The sequence below is a fragment of the Durio zibethinus genome, chromosome 22 (assembly GCF_047325235.1).
Source record: "Durio zibethinus cultivar Kanyao isolate XHJ-2024 chromosome 22, ASM4732523v1, whole genome shotgun sequence".
NCBI lineage: Eukaryota > Viridiplantae > Streptophyta > Magnoliopsida > Malvales > Malvaceae > Durio > Durio zibethinus.
In genome coordinates this window covers 19,784,182-19,804,603 of record NC_143183.1, presented here as the reverse complement: position 1 = coordinate 19,804,603, position 20,422 = coordinate 19,784,182, and the positions used below count along the sequence as shown (strand labels likewise).

Sequence of the window (20,422 nt, the reverse complement as noted above, 5' to 3'; positions counted from 1 at the left end):
ATTTAATTTGGGAGTGAAATAATGTAACGCGACTTCCTCACTCAAAATTCACCGTAGAAAAACAAAAATAGTATATATTGATTAAAAATAAAAAAAAAGGATAGTATTATAATATGGAAAATTATATTGTTTTTTTAGATAAAAAATTAGTTGTTTGCATTTTTTTTTTTTTACTTTTTGAGAATTTCTGTTTTTCTAAAATTCTCATAATTTCAACTGAAAAAAAATGTGAAAAGTCTCCATGATTAACAACAGATCAACCGATCCTTTTACCTTTTCTCAATCTACAATTCCTTCATCAAAGCGAAATTGAGAGAATTGAATTTGGGTCATATCATTTCAACATTTGATCGATCATGTCCTTCTCGTTCTTCAAGCCGTCAAGGCCCAAAACCCCGCAGGAGGTAACCAAAGCGATCAAGGACAGCCTCATGGCACTCGATACCAAAACCGTTGCTGAAGTTAGAGCCCTTGAAAAGGTCTTTTTTTTTTGTTCTTTTCTTTCTGGGGTTTTTTTTATGCTTGTGTTTGGTGTAATTTCATGCATGCTTTGAATTTTCTTTGGATTTGGATTAAGTGAATAAGTCTCAAATTTGTTGTAATATTGAAATTATGAAATGGGTTTTAAGAATTATTTGATTTGGTGATTTTTTAGCGTTGATTTTGCTGGTTGTTTGAGATATTTTACGTGTTATGTCATTTACTTTGCTGTTTTTCCCATATCTTTGGTGCTCTTTTCTTTCCCAACTTGAATGAAATGCTACTGACTGTCATGTATGCAAATGTCAATAGAAACAAAATGGTTAATAATTTGCTACTTTGTACATATGAAAATCCATTGCCCTTTGAGCTACACAAATGGAGGTACCTCTCCCATTTAATAATTCCATTAACATAAGACCTCCAACTGGGATATTCAAGTTCTAATCCTGTGGGAAAAAAAGGTAATGCTTGTCCGGTGTCCATGTCTGCTAATGTTGTCTCATGGGATTAATGCCAGTTAACCTACTTTTCAATGGCAATGTAGATAAAATAATAAGTTGGTCCGAGTCCGAGGATGGACGATTTTTGTTTTAGCCTGGAGTGAAAATTTGGGATTTAGTTTCCAATGAGGTTTATGTTCTGAAATTAAATCAAGAATTGGCTGCAGTTTAAGAATTTGGATATTGATAGGTTTTTTAATATTGTCTTAGGCTATGGAAGAAGTTGAAAAGAATTTTGTGACAATGAGATGCATGCTATCTGGAGATGGGGAGGTTGAACCAAATGTGGATCAAGTCTCACAGTTGGTACTTGAAATTTCTAAAGAGGATATTATTGCTCTCGTTATTCACAAGTTACCCATACTGGGATGGGAAGTAAGTTCTTGATATTCTACTATTTTGGCTCATATTTGGTTATTTAATAAGCATGCTAATGTAATATATGTTTTTGCAGGCAAGAAAAGATTTAGTACACTGTTGGTCCATATTGTTGAAGCAACAAATTGACTCCAAATATTGCTGTGTGGAGTACATTGAGAACCATTTGGAGTTACTCGACTTTCTTGTAGTTTGGTAGGTTATGAATGCCATTTATACATTTATCTGTGTCCATGCCCTTTTTTTTTTTGCTTGAAAATCTCTATCATTTGTTGTCTATAACATGTTTATCAAATACGCATAAGTCTGGTTTAATGTGACTCTCTCTCTCTCTTTGTTGTGTTTAGAATGGGTTGTTTATCTTTATAGGATGGCATTGACCAGTATGTGTACTGAAATAAGTTGGACAAAGCCATATGTGCTATTGAATCATTAAAGTTGGGTGTGCAAGACTTATTTCTATCTTTTGCAAGCAGCTATGATAACAAGGAAATTGCTTTAAACTGCGGAAATATGTTGAGGGAGTGCATCAAATTTCCAACACTTGCACAGTAAGAAATTCGAGCTTTATGACTTTCTTTCATATGATTGAAGTACTTAATGCTGTTGCTAAAATGATGCTTTGGCTAAAAACGTTGCTTCTTCCTCAATGATGATTTCTGAAAAGGAAATAAATGTATTTCTTGCTGTACATAAGCTCTGTAAATTTCTTTATTGTATTCTATATTGTCTAAATTTGTGGCCAGCTTTGCATGTTTCCTTGATTGCAATCATCAGCCACAGTTGTATACTCTTTTCCCACTATGATTTCAGGTGTCTAGTCTCTACTAAGGATTATACACTAGACTTACTTGAGGTGAGGTAGTGAAGAAGCAGAACATGCATGAAATATGTTGCTTTTGGCATACCATTCAGATACAACTCCGGTTCTTAGTAGACTGAGTAATCACTTTCAATATCTTACGATGATGTTAACTTGAAAATTAGGTTCCTGGAGATAAACTTCCTTTTAATATTTAAACTGGGCTGCTTTAAAAGATCAAGTGTAAAGCATATTATGAAGGTTTCAAGTAAAAGAACCTTGCATACTGGATAATTCAGGAGCTGGTGAGGTATAGAGATTGGCGACCCATAACTTATTTTAGAAGTGCCAGTTGCTGCTCTTGTTAGATGTCAAACTCTTAGCTGGTTTGTGTCTATGAAATAGTCCAAGTAAACTAAAGGAGGAAAAATTGGCCGCTAGGACACTTTCTTCATTTTAAATTCGTGTTTTTGGTGCAAATTTTCTTTACTAAAAAGCAAGTTTCACTTTTTCACCAGTTAAATCTTGTAGTGATTTTTCAGATACATATTAAAGTCTGCTAGCTTTGTGTTGTTCTTCAAATTTGTGGAGTTGCCCAATTTTGATGTTGCTTCTGATGCATTTTCAACATTTAAGGTTAGATCTATTAGTTTTAAAGTCTTACTGGTACTTTAGTTTAAGTAAATACGTTTCCAGGCTCCATGCTTTCTTCCTCTTACGTGTCATTGATTGAAATTCCTCAGGATCTTCTTACAAAACATGGAACGCTGGTATCTGAATATTTGAATGCTCATTATGATGAGGTACGTTTACATACACTTTACATCTCATATCTTTTATGACTCCTAAATGATCTAGGTGGAGCCCAATTTTGCTTTAGGACTTTATGTTGATTGCATTTTCAACCTAGATGATTTGCTCGGTTGAAAAACTTCTTCGAGAATGTTTTATATTGTATGTACCCTTTTGATAAGGGACATCAAGTGCAACTACTCCTGATCAATCTGCATGTTGAAGAGCTGTGATGATATCTTTCTTCATAAGTTTGTGGAAATATTCATTTTCTGTTTTCTCTTTTTGCTTATCTAATAAGATAATGTTGTTCCAGTTCTTTGATCTATATGAAAAACTCTTGACATCTTCTAATTATGTGACAAGAAGGCAATCTTTAAAGGTTGGTTCTGGCTGTTTCTCTCTTTTCCTTCTAGTTTTGCTCTGTTGCTATGGCGCTTGGTAATGCTGCAATGTTTTTGGTTTAGCTTCTATCGGAATTTCTTTTGGAGCCTCCAAATTCCCATATAATGAAGCGCTACATTTTAGAAGTTCGGTATCTGAAAGTCATGATGACATTGCTGAAGGTGCTTCTTATTAACTGTACTTTTTCTCCTTTACGATTCTTTTGGTTTCAATTGGGTTGAATTATCCATTGGCAGTCCTGATGTGTTATTCAAATGACTTATAATTTACATTCAACCATCATACAACCTTGCATCTTCCGCTGTCCATTATTGGGCCTGAAGAGATATGAAAGATGAGTTGATGTGATAGTGAAAGCCAAGAGTGTAGGATGGTATATTTGTTTTATGGAAGCTACTTCAACTTATTATATCTTATTTTGGCTATTCAACTTTTAATAGATTGGACCTAGTGCAACCTTTTGAGCCGTCTGTTTTTTCTTGAATGTCTGATAAGATTGTCCCAGTTTGCTTCCTTGGTACATTAAATATCTTAACCGTTGATAAGAACTTGTTTGAAATTGTCGGTTATATAATTCAACTTTTTTATTTTCTTCTCGTTTTGTGTCAAAACAGGATTCAAGCAAAAACATTCAGATTTCTGCTTTCCACATTTTCAAGGTGGTTTTTCCCTCTCTCTCACTCACACACACCCACACACATCCTTTTTGCTAGTCCCAGCACAGGCCTATCCACAGGCAAGCACATTGTTCAATGGAGTATTCTTCTGTTTTATTTCCAAAGCCAATTGGCTCTCATTGTCATGAAATTACTTGGACTGTTGGATGCAAATTTCTTATATCACCTAGATAAAAAGAAAATAAATTTTACTTCATAAATTGCTTGAATTGTTCTAATTTATTGTTTTCATTCCTTTGCTACTCACATGCAGGTTTTTGTTGCTAATCCTAACAAGCCAAGAGAAGTAAAGATTATTCTGGCAAAAAACCATGAGAAATTGCTGGATCTGCTTCAAAATCTCTCAGGAAAAGGTACTTGTTCTTTTGGCCATACATTTTTCTGAAAGAAAAGGCACCAGAGAAGTGGTTGGGTTATAAATTTTCCATTTGAAACCTTTATCTTAGCTGTCCTTGTACTCACCTGTTAAGAAATCGTTGTCATCATAGGTGCTGAAGACGATCAATTTGAAGAGGAAAAGGAACTAATTATCAAGGAAATTGAAAGAGTGTCCCGGTTGCCAATTCTTAAATGCTAGTTTCCTTCTACTTGTTGTCTACTTCTTCTGTTAAATGCTAATTCTGAGTGATGATCTTCCATGGTGTGAGAACTGTTTGCCGAGGAAAGAAATTTGCATCGAAGGATTATCAGAGCTTTGGTATAAGAGAATATATGAGAAATAGTAAGCCCTTCTAATATCTTGCTAGGAGTGTCATTGAAATATGGTATTGTTGTACAAGGCGTGAAGAAACATAACTAGATTTAATTTTCAAGTCGTGAAAGATGATTATATGAATCATCTGCCAATCTTTCTGTTTTAGTTATATCATAATCATGTTGTATGGCCTTAATTCGATCCCTGGATCCGGGTGTGTGGCATTATCGGAAACATTTTTCCCCCTAACAAAGTCAATGTTTGGTTTGTAAGTCCTTTAACTTCTTTTGTCCTGAATCCTTGGAAAAATTTTCAGTCATTGGACATTAACATGATGGAATTGCTGCAATGTTAGTAGCTTTTCTAAGAGTGAGTATTAAACCAAGCTGCTTGCTATACAAAAAAACTTGACAGCCTTCCTTTTTTTGAGGTAAGGACTGAGCATTTGGAACGATGGGATTTGGTTCAATTCAAATTAGGTTATTCTTTTCTCTTGGTTCTATATATAATATTTATTTGAGAAAAGATATTTTCAAAATATATAAAAATGAGGTCAATAGAAAAAAAAAAAAATAGTTTGCAGAGATTAAAAATGTTATTTTTTTTTTACAAAAGAAATTATAATTTAATGGTAAAAAAAAAGTTATAGGTATTAAGAATTGAAATTAAAATTTATTAAAAATAAATTTTTAAAAATGATTATATGAATTAATTAAATTAAATTATTTATTTTTTTGAATCCTATTTTTATACATCATACGTTAATCACATTCGATCAAATGATTGAATGCTAATTTTCCGTTTCTTAATTTAATAACTTATACGACTTAATAAGTTAGTTTAAATTATTAGAAAAATTTTTTTTACCAAGTAATCAAATAAATATGATTAAAATTTTAATTTTAATTAATCAAATAAGTCTGAATAATGTAATTAGAGACGTATTTATAAAAGCTGACGTGTCCCAACAAAAAACACCTTTCAAAATCGGCAATCCCTATCTCCTTCCACCGCCATGACATGATCTCAACATCCCTCCAAAAACCCTAATTCACATTATAAAACTGAAGAATTAGAAAAGAAAAAGAAAAAGAAAAGAACTTTTTTTTTCCTTTTCCAATTGAATTGTGCAGGTTCCAATGGATTTCTTTAAATCTGTATTCTCGGACGATGTCCAACCCCAATCCTCCGATCCACCCACGGATCCGACTCCGAACCCGGGATCATCCTCCTCGTGGAGCTTCGGCGGCCTAATGAAAGCCCTTGCGGACCGGTCGGAATCCGTGATCGAATCCTACCGAAAGGACCTCCAGGAATTCGGGTCCGGGTTAAAGAAGGAAACCGAGATTATCAAGACCGTAGCCTCACGTGCCGTCAACGACTCCCTCGAGGTCGGCGCTTCCGTTGCTCAGGAAAAGCTCGAGTCGGTGGGACAGGCTATTGATGACATCGGTAGCTCCGTTTGGAAATCAACGGCTCAAATCATCTCTCACGGTAAACACACGTTCTTATCACCGCCCGACGGTGATAATTATGATTCTGAAAATTCTAATAATACAAAATTAAATGTTAGTAATAATAGCATTAATGAAAAACGGTACAATCGTTTTGAGATGCAAATTCGAGCGCTTCAATCAGATAAAAGTACATACTGTATGGGACCAGAGGATTTGGAGGATTTTGAGAATTGGAAATTAGGGTTTAATTTGGAAGAGAAAAAAGGGGAAATTGAGGATTTGTTAAATGAAAATTTAGTTATTCAAGATATTTTTAAAGAGGTTGTTTCTGATGAATTAGAATATAAGAGATATTGGAGTAATTATTTTTATAAGTTGAGTAATCTAATAAAAACAGAGGAGGCGAGAGCTAAGCTTGTTAAACGCGCAATTTCGGGGGAGGAAGAAGAGGATTTGAGTTGGGATATTGATGAGGATGATGAGGAGAGTATCGGGAATGTAGAGAGTGAGAAGAAGAGTTTGAGTGAAGATGGTGGTAAATGGTCAAAAAATGATGAAGAGAAATCAGGTTCATGTAAGGATAGTGATGTTTCGGTAGTTTCAAGCCAGCTGTCTATGCCTGAGGAGGAAGGATGGGATGAGATTGAGGAGATTCAGAGTAGTGTCGACAATAAAGGGGAAGATGTTGGGAGTGCTAATAGAGCTGATCTGCGTAAGCGGCTCAGTGTTGCGGAGGAAGAGGATTTGAGTTGGGATATCGATGATGATGATGAGGATCAGCCTGTTAAAGCTTGATTTAATATTGATATCTGAAGGGAAAGAAAATCAAGTGTTAAATATTAGTAGTATCCAGGTATTTTTAAGATGATTTTTTTTAAATTAAAATTTTATAGTTTACATATAATAAAAGATTACCTAAACATTGTAGTCCATTTGTAAATAATTCTCAGTGATTGGATTCAATTATATAAGTCTTTTTTTCTTTAAATGTTCATAAATATACATCAGTTCTATGTGAAACATTTGCAGAATTGTGTTTGTTCATAATAGTAATTCTATAACTTATGTGTTTGTTCTAAATATTAAAGGCTATGATCAATAAACGGTGAATGTGGTATTTGATTTTCTTTTTCAAGTTTTTTTTTGGTTATAATCTGTGCTTTTGGTCTGTATTTGAACAGAGTTGTCTATGCATTTTATTGCACTTTCCTTTGTGGTAATAGAGATTAGATTGTTTTCATATGAGCTATGGGCTAATTCCGAGAACTTATCTTGAATCTTATTGCCTCACTCCTTGCTTCAGTCACTTGAATATAATTATGAATGTCCATGTCTCTTCTGTGAGATCTTTCTGTCATTGCAGTGTTTGTTTGCAGTTGGGGAAATGATTGTGTGCTAGATTTATTAAGTACTTTTATATCAGTTTGGTATTTTGATCATTAAACTTTACCTTTTTGTTGTGAAACACCAGAGGCAGTTTTTGGTGCATTTTGGATATTTATCTTTAGGCTGATCATACCTATTCCCCTCTACACCGTCTCTCTTCCGATGTTTGCGTTATTAGTTCATAGGCAAATTTTACTTTTTATTCATTCATTCTCTCTTTGTTCTTCTTTGGAGATTGCTGTTTTTGTCTCTCTCATCAGGGGATGAGACCCTTTGTTTTTCCTTTTGGCCAATCATTTTGTTGGTCAAAAGCCTCAAACATCTATCCTTTCTTATATCTATGATTCTTTTTTCACCCTTTCTTTTAATCTCCTGGAAGTGAAGAGCGGGAGGGAGTTTAGGGTTATTCATTGATAAACAGCTTGGAAAACAAATGGTTGGGATGGTTAGACATAGGTTATTCCTGCTATGGCCGAAGTTCCAGGCTTTTCAACAGGTTGCCATTTCATCAGCGTAAAAAAGGGTAGCCCCCGGGTAATTTTGCAAGGAATCAGGTAGCTTCGGAATCCTTGTCTGAATGATTTAAGGACAGAAGTAACAACTGGGGACTCTTCTAATTGCAAAAACCCAGCGTGGCCGAGGGTTGTAAGACTAGAGCTTGGTCCGGCGGAGGAGAATGGAGTGATCCGAGTCTTGGCACGAGAGTAAGGGTTTGAAGGGTGAGATCATAAGGCTAGGAGCAATAAGCAGAGGAAGTTAAGGCTTCGGTGTAGAAAGAAATTAGGAGAGGTTGGTAATTGTGAATTTAGATTTAGGTTTTAAGTTTTTTTCTTGAAAATAGCAACAAATAGTTACTTCTAAAAACGAAAATCAATAGAATGTTAGAATTTCAACAAAAATAGAATATATATTCAATCAAAAATAAAAGATATTAAAAAAAGTTATATTTGATGCTATTCCATACATAAGAAAAGTTATTTGAAATTTGAAATTTAAAACAAAATTTAATTCAATTGTTCGTAAAATTCATTTATTTAATTATCTTAAATAAATAACATTCAATAAATTTAAAATTTAAAATTTAAATTTTAACACTTTTAATGCAACCTTTACTTTTGTCCCAAATTTTGAGTATTATTTATTGAATGGTAAAAGCTTTATTATAATTTTCAACAAAATTACTTAGTTTAAACAAAATATCAAATTAAGAAAACAATTGAGAGATTAAGAAAACAATTGAGAGATTTAGATATAACATCCCAAACTCGGTCTTACATGATGGAATCCAATTTCAAGGATCATTACATTCGAACGGACACATCACGAAAATTGCCCGAATAGAAATTGCTGATCCGTTGCAAAGCATTAAGCAAACGCTACAGCCATCACAAAATCTAAGAAACTTGTTTACGTTTCATTTCTAGATCCATTCACAAAGCAGCTTCATGAGCAAAATTTATTAAGAAAATAAGATGACTATATTGAAGAAGAGAAGCAATCATAAAGTTGGGATAATTCCAATTATGCATCCTCGTATCACAACTGATCCGGGTTAGAGAAATTGCAAATTGGGGCAGCCATCTTAGTGCTGGTAAAAAACCACAAGGAAAAACATACTTACGTAGACAATAATACTTTACCTACTCTTCACACAATAATTCAACCACCATACATCAATTTCTTGCCAACCCCACCACGTTGAATGAAAGATTGTGCAACTAATTATCCCCAGATCTCAAAACCCGCAGAATGGAAATGAACAAGTTAAGGATGTCCAAATAGAGTGTGGCGGAGGCCAATATGTAGTCATCATAAGTGAAGCGCTTGATCAGGTTGTCAGTGTCATAGATGATGTATCCACAGAAAATCAAAGCACTAATTCCACCGTAGACAGCAGTAGATGTTGGGCCGAGCGGGAAGAACATCTGCATGATAATAAATCATATATGAAGTCAGACGAATCCTACTTTTAAGTATGTGGAAGCAAAAGCACTCATATAGCATTGAACTACCAACTGCATTGATAGATAACAGAGACATCTCACCTGGATTAGACCGGTTAGGATGAGGACAATAAGGCTGGTGAACAAAATTGGCCCAAGATAGCTGAAGTCCTTGCCCTTCTTAGATGCCCAGAAAGTGTAGCCAGTAAGAGATGCAACCACAGCTGCTGTCAAAATTAGTGCTTCCAGCACAATTCTTCCTGAAATCAAACAAATGTGGATAGTTAGTATAATTCTAGATTTATAACTAGATCTTAAGAGCATGCATCAATTAAGATACTAACCATCAGTATTAGCACAGCTCACACCAACTGTGAGACTTAGTGACACAGTGAAAAGGCCAAGGATAACCAAGTTCACAGGGTGCTTTTGGTGATAGACATGCAAGGGCCACAACACTGCATGGTTTAAGTTTTATGGTTAAGATAAAGCATAGTAAAGTGACACAAGAAATGAAACATGACTCCATAAGATCTTAAATAAATGCTTGGGAGGAAAGGAGGTTTTTATGACTCAAGCTAGTAGAATACAAATTAGGCCATTATAGAAGGACACAATACCAACTCTTAAGGTCTAACTTTACAAAATTATAAGACATGAAAACTAATAACTTCCAAATATTCCAAACCCATTATAATCAACCAAAGAGAAAGGTAAATTGGTAAAAGTTACGGGACAGCTCAAGAGGCACAAAGGAGAGCATAATGGTTAGTCGTCTGAAATTGATCACATTATCCAACTGCAAGACAAAAGCCAGTTAACTTAACCAAAGTAAGAAAAACTCACACAAAAGTACAGGCTATTATTAACAGGCTTTTCTTTATTTACTTTGATTTCAAAGTCTTAACTCTCTACATCTCTTTATCCTATTCTGACATTCAAATCATTAAAGCAAACAAAAAGATCTCCAGTATTAGGGTACATTAAGACCACCACACACCACCTTATTAAAAACCCAATATAACATAAATGCCACAAAATGAGAGACAGTTACAAGTTCTAAATCCATAAATTCCCCATGAAAAGCATCCAAATACAGTGGAGAACAGATAGAATCAATATATAGAGACAATGGTAGAACGCTGTCTTTGTTTAGGGAACCAAACTTTTGTCAAATCCTTTACTCAACCTTTATACTTTAGGATGTGTTTGGTGCACAAGGTTATGACAGAATATGATAAGATGATATTATAAATAAATCAGATTAAATAATTTCATCTTATTTTATGTTTGATGTGTGCAAGGATTAAAATAAGATAATTTTATTTATTGATCATAATTATCCTTCTTAAAAGTTTATTTGGCGCACAAGGTTATGACAGAATATGATAAGATGATATTATAAATAAATCAGATTAAATAATTTCATCTTATTTTATGTTTGATGTGTGCAAGGATTAAAATAAGATAATTTTATTTATTGATCATAATTATCCTTCTTAAAAGTTTATAAAACTTAAATTATTGATGTAATTTTTAAGAGTATAATAGAACATAGTTCAATCTATGGATTAAAAATAATCCTCTCCACTTTGGAAGTATTGAATCATCTTATGCCAAGAGAATGATTAATCCTCCTTGCAATCATATCCTTCTCTTTAACTCTTTAAATACAAACCAAATATGATATAGGATGATTATCAACCTATGCACCAAACATGACCTAAGAGTCTAGTCTAAACAAAAATCCCATCGCACCCCATCCCTTTCTTCCTAAGATTCTCTATCTTCTTATTAGGCATCATTTATTTCAATTATATTTTAGTATCATTTTTCAATAACTGAGTAAACCAAAATTTTGTTCATCCATAAAAAAATATTGATTATAGAAACAAATTTGGTTGAAAATTAAGGTAAAAAATGGATAAAATCTAATCTTAATCTAGCGCTTGAAATAGACTAACTTCATAATAAACATTGAAAAGGGCCTAAATAACATATAGTAGATTTTAAAGGAACCCTAACGAATATTTCTTTCACAAAAATTTAAAATTTACCACGACCAAAGCGCGTAGAAAAGAAAGGGTCAAAATTCCAAAAAAAAAAAAAAGAAAAAGGAGAGGACTTTACAGATGAAGGGGATTAAACAGAGGAAGAGCAAGAGGCCAGAGTTTCCACGGAGGAGATCGTTGACCGGAGCCGACAACACAACGAAGGCGGAGACCACGGTGGTCAGCACCAGCTGTGCCGCCACGATGCCGTAAACCTTACGTATAAAGCCCCATCGGAGCTGGTTCTCACCGTAGCTGAGCCCGGGGTACAGAGTCTCCCCTGACTCTAGATCTATCTGATCCGCCTTGCCGCCGCTCGTGCTGTTCACGCGCTCGTATCCGTACATATTTGTTCTCTCTCCGGTTTCTTTTTTTTTTTTTTTTTTCTCTCTCTGAAAATGAGAGGGGAAGAAACCGTGGAAAAATGCCTGCGGCTTATGTATGTATACATATATATATATATATATATATATATATATATAGATAGGCAATAAAAATGGTTGGGGTCAACGCGTTTTCTATAATTTGATTGGGAGTTTATAACTTTTAAAATTTTTTAATTTAATCCAATTAAAAAAAATTTTTAAAAAAAAGAAAGACATCTTGTTTGTGACGCTTTAGCCTAGTTGTTATAAATTTCTATGCATTATTTTGGATGTTTAAAAAAAAATTAAAAAAAAAATTTTAAAGTTTTTGAATTCATTTTTTTTTTTTCAAATTTACCTCAAATTCTGTATACAAAAGTTAACATTATGATAATAATTTTTCTTTGTTTTGTTTCAAGTGAGGAAAATTGGGAGAAATTGCAATTGTATTGATTTTACCAACCCAAATATATATTATTAGAATTCAAAATTTAACTCAATTTATTTACATAACCATATTTAAAAAATAACATATGATCGCAATGATAGTCTCAAGATGATTTAACGATAGTTGGCAAAAGAACCAACATGGGTTCTCTTTGCTATTTCATTATTAATAAGATACAAGCATTACAACAAAGGATTACTGGAAATGCTTTGCTTAATTCATTTCTAGGACCTCTCTTAAATATGATTCAACAAAATGGGCACTCCCTTCGCAAAACTTGGCAATCAGGGAATGGCATATGCTTATTTTAAGTGCATAGCCTATTCTAAACATAAAATCTAAAACAAGTAAAGAATCATCTAACCTATCACTTCGTGAGAGACACTGAAGCAGTTTCTCAAATGTGTTCTGTTGAGGTTTCAGTCCATTTCTCAGCATTTCTACCAACAGTTCCATTCCCTCCGCAGCATATCCTTTCTCACACAATCCAGTAATGACATGATCATGAGTATAGACATCTGGCTCTAGACCCCTACTTAGCATATCATTCAACAAATTTTTGGCTTCTTGCATGTGACCCACCCGACGTAGGTTTTCGATTATAGGTTTATAAGAGGAAGCAGATGGCTGTAAACCCTGTGCTAATAGTTCATGGAGCAGATTTAGACTCTTAGCAATATTCCCTTTGATGCAAAAGCCACGGATCAGACTATTGAATGTGATCAAATCACGAACAATGCCCTTTTGAGGCATTTTTTCAAATAAATCATAAGCCACATCCACTCTCCCATGTGAACAAAACCATGCTATCATTATATTGTAACTTACAGTGGTTTCACCATAACCTCTGTCAAGCATCTCTTTATATAGCTTTTTTGCCTCTTTGAAGTCATGGACCTTATAAAGCCCATAAAGCAGTGCATTGTAAGTATATTCATTTGGGAGCATTCCCCTATTAATCATCTCAAACCACAGCTTTCTGGCTTTTCCAAACCTCCCCATCCTACATAGACCATGAATCATTGTTGTATACATGACCCTATCAGGTGCATACCCTCTATCCTTGAGATCATTGAAAATCCTGTAACCTTCCAGGCACTTTCTGTTCTTACAGAGTCCATTGATGACTTCCTGATATGTATAAATATCTGGAGCACGATTCGTTGCAATCATTGTGTGAAGAAGTTCAGATACTCTACCATAATTCCTTGTCTTACAGAAGGCAGCAATCAATTTGTGAAAAGCAACAGTATCTGGCACCAATCCATCTTCCAAAATCTGTCGAAGAAGATCATAACCTTTCGAAGCTTCCCCATCATTACAAAAGGCTTGAATCAAACACCCAACAGTTCCAACATCAATATCCACCACAACACCTGAATCTATCATATCCTGATACAATTTCCACAAAAGATCATTCCTGCTAACCTTAAGACAAGCCAACAATGCTAAATTCCATGTTGCTATGGATGGACAGTAGCCATTCTTATTCAACAAGGAAAACAAATCAGCAGCTTCCTCAACCAATCCATCGTCACAAAGACATCTTAAGTAACGCTCTAAAGAACCCGGCTCAGGGCTAAAACCCGTCAGCTCAAGAAAATTTCTTGCTGCTTTACAGGCCTTAGCCTCCACAAGCTTATCAAAAAGCACATTACAGGAATCAAGGTCAGGCGAAAACTCATATTCAGACCGCAGCCAGTGAAAGAAACTCAGAGAGAAAAGCACACTCTCTTGCTGTCTCAAAAACTCCCGAAAAAACCAGGGTTCCGAAAAATTAAAAGATGGGAAATTTGAGAGCAAAGTTTCCTCCCACCTGGGAATTGTTCTTGTAATCTTGCAAACTTGTTTTACAATGTCTAAATTTGGTTGGTTTATAGCACCGTTGACTAGTTCTTTACTTTGATTTTGATTCTCACCAAATTCCCTGTAAATAAAATTGGTTTCTTTGGAATCTACAGTGAGATTTCTGATGTGGGTATTAGCGTTTTGGGCAGTTCGAGGGTTTTGCCTAAGGAAGGTTATGATAAATGGTTGAACTCTAGCCATGGAATATCAGTTTTTTGACTAAGTTTCATCAATGGGTATTTTCCATTTAAGTCGAAGATTGAAGCAAAGAAACAGAATAGGAAATGCTTGGATATATAGAAGAATCAGAAAGGAACTTACTGAGACATGAGATTTGGATTTCCGAGCAAAGTTGGAAAATTGGAGAGTGAAATCGTAGCCAGCAGATGAATTACTTTGCAAAGATTGAGAGTGAATCCCACCGCTGCCTGGTGGGCGGCGGCCTTCTCTCTGTTTTTGAAGCTAATATAGAGTAAAAGTTGTAAAATAAAAGGTAATACTAGTAGGATAAAATAAAAAAAAATGAAAATTAATTAATAAATTTTCATGGAATATAGAGATTGATAAAAGCAGCAAGTGAATTACAATCTGATAACATTAATTTAACAATATGACTATATTTTTCTTGAATTTATAGTCCTATTTTTTCATGTTTTATATGCTCTAAGAATGTGTGAGAAAGAGTGATTTGGATTAATAGTTTTTTATTTATTTTAAAAGAATAATATATAATTTTATAAATAAAATTTAAAAAATTGTTATATATTTTTTTATTATATTAAAAAATATGTGCATATTAATTTTATTTGTGAAATTTAAAAATTTTATTACTAATAAATGTAATAATTTATCTTATAAATTTCAATTAAATTTTGTGTCAATAAATATAAAAAAATTATGCCATTAATTATTAGTGTAGAAATAGTATTTATATTAAAAAGATACATAAATCAAAAGAAAATTAAATTAAAAAAAAAAAAAAAACAGAAATAGAATAATAAAAAATTTGTATACGCATAAAAAAATATTAAAAAAGAAAGGCACGATGGGCTGTAGTAACTTTGCTATAGGAAGACAGAGCAGAGGGAGCCTAAAAGCTGAAGAAAGCGGTCGATGGAACCAACCTTTTCTTTCTCTACTCCTCTTTCAAAAACCCTTACCCTTATTTTTCCAATCTCTTTTTTTCACTTTGCCGCATAATTTCCCGCCAAAAAAAGGAGACAAATCAGAACCAGAATTTACAGATTTGTGTATTTTGACCCTAGACCTAGATATGGGCATTGATTCAGGATCAAGCCACTTCACAGATTTCAGAAGGTAATTTTTTCACTTTTTTTTTGGGGGGGGGGGGGGGGGGGGAACCCCTGATTTTAATTTCTGTTTGATTTGCCATTGATCCGGTTGTTATTTGTTTAAATTTTGATGCATTCTTTGAGCTCTCTTATCTGATAGAATTTCTGGGTATCTCTTCTTTTCTTCATCAAATTCTTGTATATGTTAAATTCCCAACCCTAGTTAATTCACATAGAAGTAGAACCAAGGGCAATTATTTTCTTTTTTAATCTGAATTTATTTTCATTTGGGTTTTAAAAGTGCAGGTGAAATTTTCATTCTTTTAGCTTTAATCTGTTAAATTATGTATGTTAACAAAGATATCAATCGATTAGAAAAAAATTTGAAGAAAATTCACAACCTCAGAAAAAGAAGTAAGAGTAGGATATTTGGAGTTGCTGAGCTAGGAAGATCTAAACCATAGTGGGTGGTGTTCTTCTAATTATTTGTTTTTAATGAAGGCAGCTCAGATACTAATCCTAACTGTGGAGAATGTATGAATACTATGGTTGTGAAAGCCTACCCTCTTGGCGTAGCGCATATGATCAATGGCAATGTAGATGATGATGGAGAGTCTAGAATGGAACTGGCTGTGGGTTTGGAGTTTGATTCAGCAGATGAGGCACGTGAGTTCTATGGTCTGTATGCAATGCGTGTGGGGTTCAAAATTCGAACTGGTCAGCTGTATCGCTCAAGAACAGATGGGTCAGTTTCATCAAGAAGATTTGTGTGCTCAAAGGAAGGGTTTCAGCTGAATTCAAGGACAGGTTGCCCTGCTTTCATTAGGGTACAAAGACGTGATTCGGGGAAGTGGGTTATTGACCAAATTCAGAAGGATCATAACCATGAACTTGGGACTGCAGGGGAAAGCAGTTCGCCCATTTTGCTGCAGAAACCTCCTGTTGTTACAAAATCATTGGTTGAAGTGTTGCATAGGCCAAAAGTCAAATTGCTGGGACAAATAGATTATGGAGGACCAAGTCCATCTGGCGTCATTAATTTCAAACGGCAAAAACGTGGTGGAGATGGAGGGCAATCTATAGCTCAACCATATATAGGACTAGAGTTTAATACAGCTAATGAAGCATATGCATATTATCAAGCATATGCCGAAGATACTGGGTTTAGAGTTCGGATTGGTCAGTTGTTTCGCTCAAAGAATGATGGGTCAATTACTTCCCGCAGATTTGTTTGCTCAAAGGAAGGGTTCCAGCACCCTTCAAGAGTAGGTTGTGGGGCATTTATGAGGATTAAGAGGAAAGACTCTGGCAGTTGGATGGTAGACCGTCTTCGTAAAGATCACAATCATGATCTTGAAATGCATACGGTGTACCAGAAGAAACTTTCTACAGCTTCAAAGAAATTCATAGAGGAGGAAGCTGGTGGCATGGTCTCTGTGGATCTAGGTGAAATGAATAATGGCAAACTTATCAGAAGAAGCCGAGAAAGCAAAATTGGAAATGATTGGTATTCTGTACTTTTAGAGTATTTTCAAACCAGACAAGCAGAAGATACTGGATTCTTTTATTCAGTAGAGGTTGATAATGGTAGTTGCCGGAGTGTTTTTTGGGCAGATGGCAGGTCTAGATTTTCATGTAGTCAATTTGGTGATGTCATTATTTTTGATACTTCATACAGGAAAAGTAACTATGTGGTGCCATATGCCACATTTGTTGGACTAAACCACCACAAGCAGCCAGTGCTTCTTGGATCTGCTTTGATTGCTAATGAATCGAAGGAGTCTTTTACTTGGTTGTTTCAAACTTGGTTTAGGGCAATGTCTCGGGGCCATCCTAAGTCAATTATCGCTGATCAAGACATTGCCATTCAGCAAGCAGTTGCTGAAGTCTTTCCTGGGACTCATCATCGTTTTTCATTGTGGCAGATTAGAGCCAAGGAGCAAGAGAATTTTCGGTCAATGCCTATTGAATTTAAACATGAATATGAAAAGTGCATTTATCAAAGTCAGACAACTGTTGAGTTCAATACCACTTGGAACTCTCTTATCAATAAATACAGCTTGAAGGAAAATGTTTGGCTAAAATACATGTATGAAAAGCGTGAAAGTTGGGTTCCATTGTATTTGCGGGGCAAATTTTTTGCTGGGATTCCTATAGGTCAAAGTTTTGAATCATTCTTTGGTACGCAGCTAGATGGCCAAACACCCCTTAGAGGATTTGTTTCACGATATGAGCAAGGACTTGAGCAACGTCGTGAGGAGGAAAGAAAAGAAGATCTCAATTCTTTTAATTTGCAAGCTTTTTTGCAAACAAAAGAACCAATAGAAGAACAGTGTAGAAGGCTCTATACTTTTACCATCTTCAAAATATTTCAAGATGAGCTTCTACAATCTTACAGTTATATTGGGATAAAAACTTACGAAGAAGGGACTATTAGCAGGTATGTGGTTAGACGGTCTGGGAATGAGAATGACAAACATGCTGTTACCTTTAGTACCATCAACCTCAGTGTTAATTGTAGCTGTCAAATGTTTGAATTTGAAGGGGTGCTGTGCAGACATGTCTTGAAAGTGTTCAAATTGCTGGACATAAGGGAACTTCCTTCTCAATATATCTTATGTCGGTGGATGAGAAATGCTGAGTATCGTATTTTATGTTGTGCTGAGTCAGGGATAAGCTCCCAAGAGCTGAAGGCTTTTATGGTCTGGAGTTTAAGAGAAACAGCCTGTAAATATGTAGAGTGTGGGACGGCATCTATAGAAAAATATAAACTTGCATATGAGATCATGCGTGAAGGTGGAAAAAAGCTTTGTTGATTGAGGTAACTTCTTGGAATAACCTCATTAGGCTAAATCCTGTATGTTAAAAACCTTCAGCTTGGATTATATGTGTTTAAAGAACCAACTTTGCATTTGATTGGGGTTACTTGCCCAAGATGTGTTTCCAGTTTACTCTTTTTTGACCAATGTGTTTCCTTTTGACTTGAACGGTACTTGTTCTTTTTTTAAGAGAAAAGTAGGGGGAGGGAGATCAATTTATCTTGTTTTAAGGCTGGCTGAAATGTTCAATTTTCTTGAACATTGTTTGATAGTTAAAACTAGATCTAATAATTTTAAACACAATACAAAAAAATATGAAAACGATATGGTTTTAAAACTAAAAAATGTAATTTGTATTTAGTATATCGAAATGAATTGTTACACTTCATGCTTGTTAATGCAGTCTCTGATGAGATTCGAGAGTGATTCAAGGGTCTCCAAGTCATGAAGCTCAATACTACTACTGTTCACTTTATCCGGATAACAAGACTGATCTCAGCCTTGAAGATACAAATGTTTATAAAATGCAGCAAACAAAATTTCAAAGAGACAAAAGTTAGTCGAGCACATTGAAATGATCAATCAAATCAGTTTAGCTAGAGCTTTTTCTCGTGCATCTCTAAGCAATCTGAATCATATTCCTAAATGTACCAAAATGAAGTGCAAGATATTTGTGGGATTTCCATTTTGATGATAACACTCACACAAAGAAATAGTGTTAAAAGTAGGGACAAATTAAAGTCACCCTATTTCAGAAAGTTTGACATGTGCTCTAGCATAATCGTGACAAAGGTCCAGGTCCTTATTACCCTAGCGGAATGGAAAACGGGAGAAAGGTGAATTGGGAGTTGATGAAAGTTATATATAGACGTGTGTGTGTGAGAAAGTGGTAAGTTGATGCTAACCGAGGCATACGAACGAACCAAATCCATCAGGTGCTTATCTTCCAGTAAAGCCTTCCAAGATGGCAAGAGTAATAGACGCTGTCTGGTTCTTGATTTCTGTTCCAGCTTTCTTTTGTACCAAAGGAGAGGGAAAGGAGATGCATAACAGACTTGATGAACTAATTCACTATTGATGATGCACTAATCAAAGAATTAACAGGATCTGTGGTAATCTTACTTGAAATATGTATTACCACCAAAGAGATTGCAAAAACTATCTTCAGCAGAACAGCATGTAGCAGTAGCAATCCTGCAGCACTCTAACTGAAACATCAATTAAATAAAGACTAGTTAGTAGGATGATTCTGTTGCATGTTACAAATGAAAGCTAAATTCGAGGCAAAGCATTAGGATTTCAGAATACCATATGGAAAGACATTGCATGCCAAGCATGTTTGTACGTAGTAGATAATGACGCATAGAGGCACAAAGAGAGGAGATTGACACAATCATGTCGCTTTTGCTACTCATTTTTCTCTAAGCTTGTAATAAGTAACCAAATGATGTTAAAGGTTGCCAATCCAAAATTTTCATACAAACCTGAATGCCACAATGAGAACCAATTCTCTGTCATCGAATCCCGTTTCTCTGAAACTATGCTTCAACTGATTAGCATCTGCAATAATTTTGATATGTAAATAAGAAATTACTCAAATACTACAACACTTTCTTTTTTTTTTTTCTTTTTAAATCCAAAATATTTCTCTCTGTTTTTCCAATTCCTTTCAGACACTAAATATGTGAAAAAAGAAACAATAAGCACTAACCAATAAATGCTGAGATATATATATATATATATATATATAAACAAAAACCAAACTAAAATTCAAATAAAAAAAATCAAAATGACTTACACGAACATGATTATGAGTGGAGCGAGAACCTTATCAATAGATTTTTCAAGCATTTCCCTCCTCCGCTTTACTTCCTCAACAATGTCATCGGAGGGGACAGTGCCAAACCATTTCTTCCACTGTACAGGTTGCTGCAACATTATTTAAAACTCAGATTTATATATTCTCATAATTTTAAGTTAAAAAACAAATGTTATAAACCCTCAAACGCTTTGAACTAGAATCCTCCGAGGACAAAACTTGACTTCTGACCCACAAATAAACAAAATAGTAAAATTAACAAA

At 34.6% G+C, this 20,422-nt stretch overlaps 5 protein-coding genes across 7 annotated transcripts; 3 read left to right on the top strand and 2 right to left on the bottom strand.

Moving 5' to 3' along the window:
• The first annotated feature begins 107 nt into the window (after positions 1-107).
• On the top strand, positions 108-5,006 carry LOC111306784 (uncharacterized). Of its 2 annotated transcripts, XM_022904693.2 has the most exons (11): positions 108-479; positions 1,194-1,358; positions 1,438-1,556; positions 1,838-1,912; positions 2,706-2,799; positions 2,907-2,966; positions 3,272-3,337; positions 3,423-3,521; positions 3,975-4,019; positions 4,291-4,390; positions 4,526-5,006. In XM_022904693.2, the coding sequence occupies exons 1-11, from the start codon at positions 357-359 to the stop codon at positions 4,612-4,614; spliced, it is 1,035 nt and encodes a 344-aa protein (XP_022760428.1). In that variant the 5' UTR covers positions 108-356; the 3' UTR covers positions 4,615-5,006. The 2 variants fall into 2 exon arrangements, with proteins under 2 accessions (XP_022760428.1, XP_022760429.1); XM_022904694.2 differs by lacking the exons at positions 3,272-3,337; positions 3,423-3,521 and having other exon boundaries at positions 119-479.
• A 707-nt stretch (positions 5,007-5,713) lies between these two features.
• LOC111306783 (uncharacterized) lies at positions 5,714-7,176 on the top strand. Its single transcript, XM_022904692.2, has one exon. It carries the CDS (start codon positions 5,871-5,873, stop codon positions 6,981-6,983), a length of 1,113 nt encoding a protein of 370 aa, XP_022760427.2. The 5' UTR covers positions 5,714-5,870; the 3' UTR covers positions 6,984-7,176.
• A 1,853-nt stretch (positions 7,177-9,029) lies between these two features.
• LOC111306782 (BI1-like protein) lies at positions 9,030-11,998 on the bottom strand. The gene is made up of 4 exons (XM_022904691.2): positions 11,648-11,998; positions 9,862-9,975; positions 9,620-9,777; positions 9,030-9,499 (listed from the first exon to the last, which is right to left on the bottom strand). Exons 1-4 carry the CDS (start codon positions 11,913-11,915, stop codon positions 9,293-9,295), a joined length of 747 nt encoding a protein of 248 aa, XP_022760426.1. The 5' UTR covers positions 11,916-11,998; the 3' UTR covers positions 9,030-9,292.
• Positions 11,999-12,490: 492 nt separating this feature from the next.
• On the bottom strand, positions 12,491-14,692 carry LOC111307434 (Tetratricopeptide repeat (TPR)-like superfamily protein). The gene has a single exon (XM_022905452.2). It carries the CDS (start codon positions 14,428-14,430, stop codon positions 12,595-12,597), a length of 1,836 nt encoding a protein of 611 aa, XP_022761187.1. The 5' UTR covers positions 14,431-14,692; the 3' UTR covers positions 12,491-12,594.
• A 594-nt stretch (positions 14,693-15,286) lies between these two features.
• Positions 15,287-18,508, top strand: LOC111306781 (protein FAR1-RELATED SEQUENCE 7-like). 2 transcript variants are annotated; one of them, XM_022904688.2, is made up of 2 exons: positions 15,287-15,546; positions 16,027-18,508. In XM_022904688.2, exons 1-2 carry the CDS (start codon positions 15,503-15,505, stop codon positions 18,335-18,337), a joined length of 2,355 nt encoding a protein of 784 aa, XP_022760423.2. In that variant the 5' UTR covers positions 15,287-15,502; the 3' UTR covers positions 18,338-18,508. The 2 variants fall into 2 exon arrangements, with proteins under 2 accessions (XP_022760423.2, XP_022760424.2); XM_022904689.2 differs by having other exon boundaries at positions 16,023-18,508.
• Positions 18,509-20,422: the final 1,914 nt, after the last annotated feature.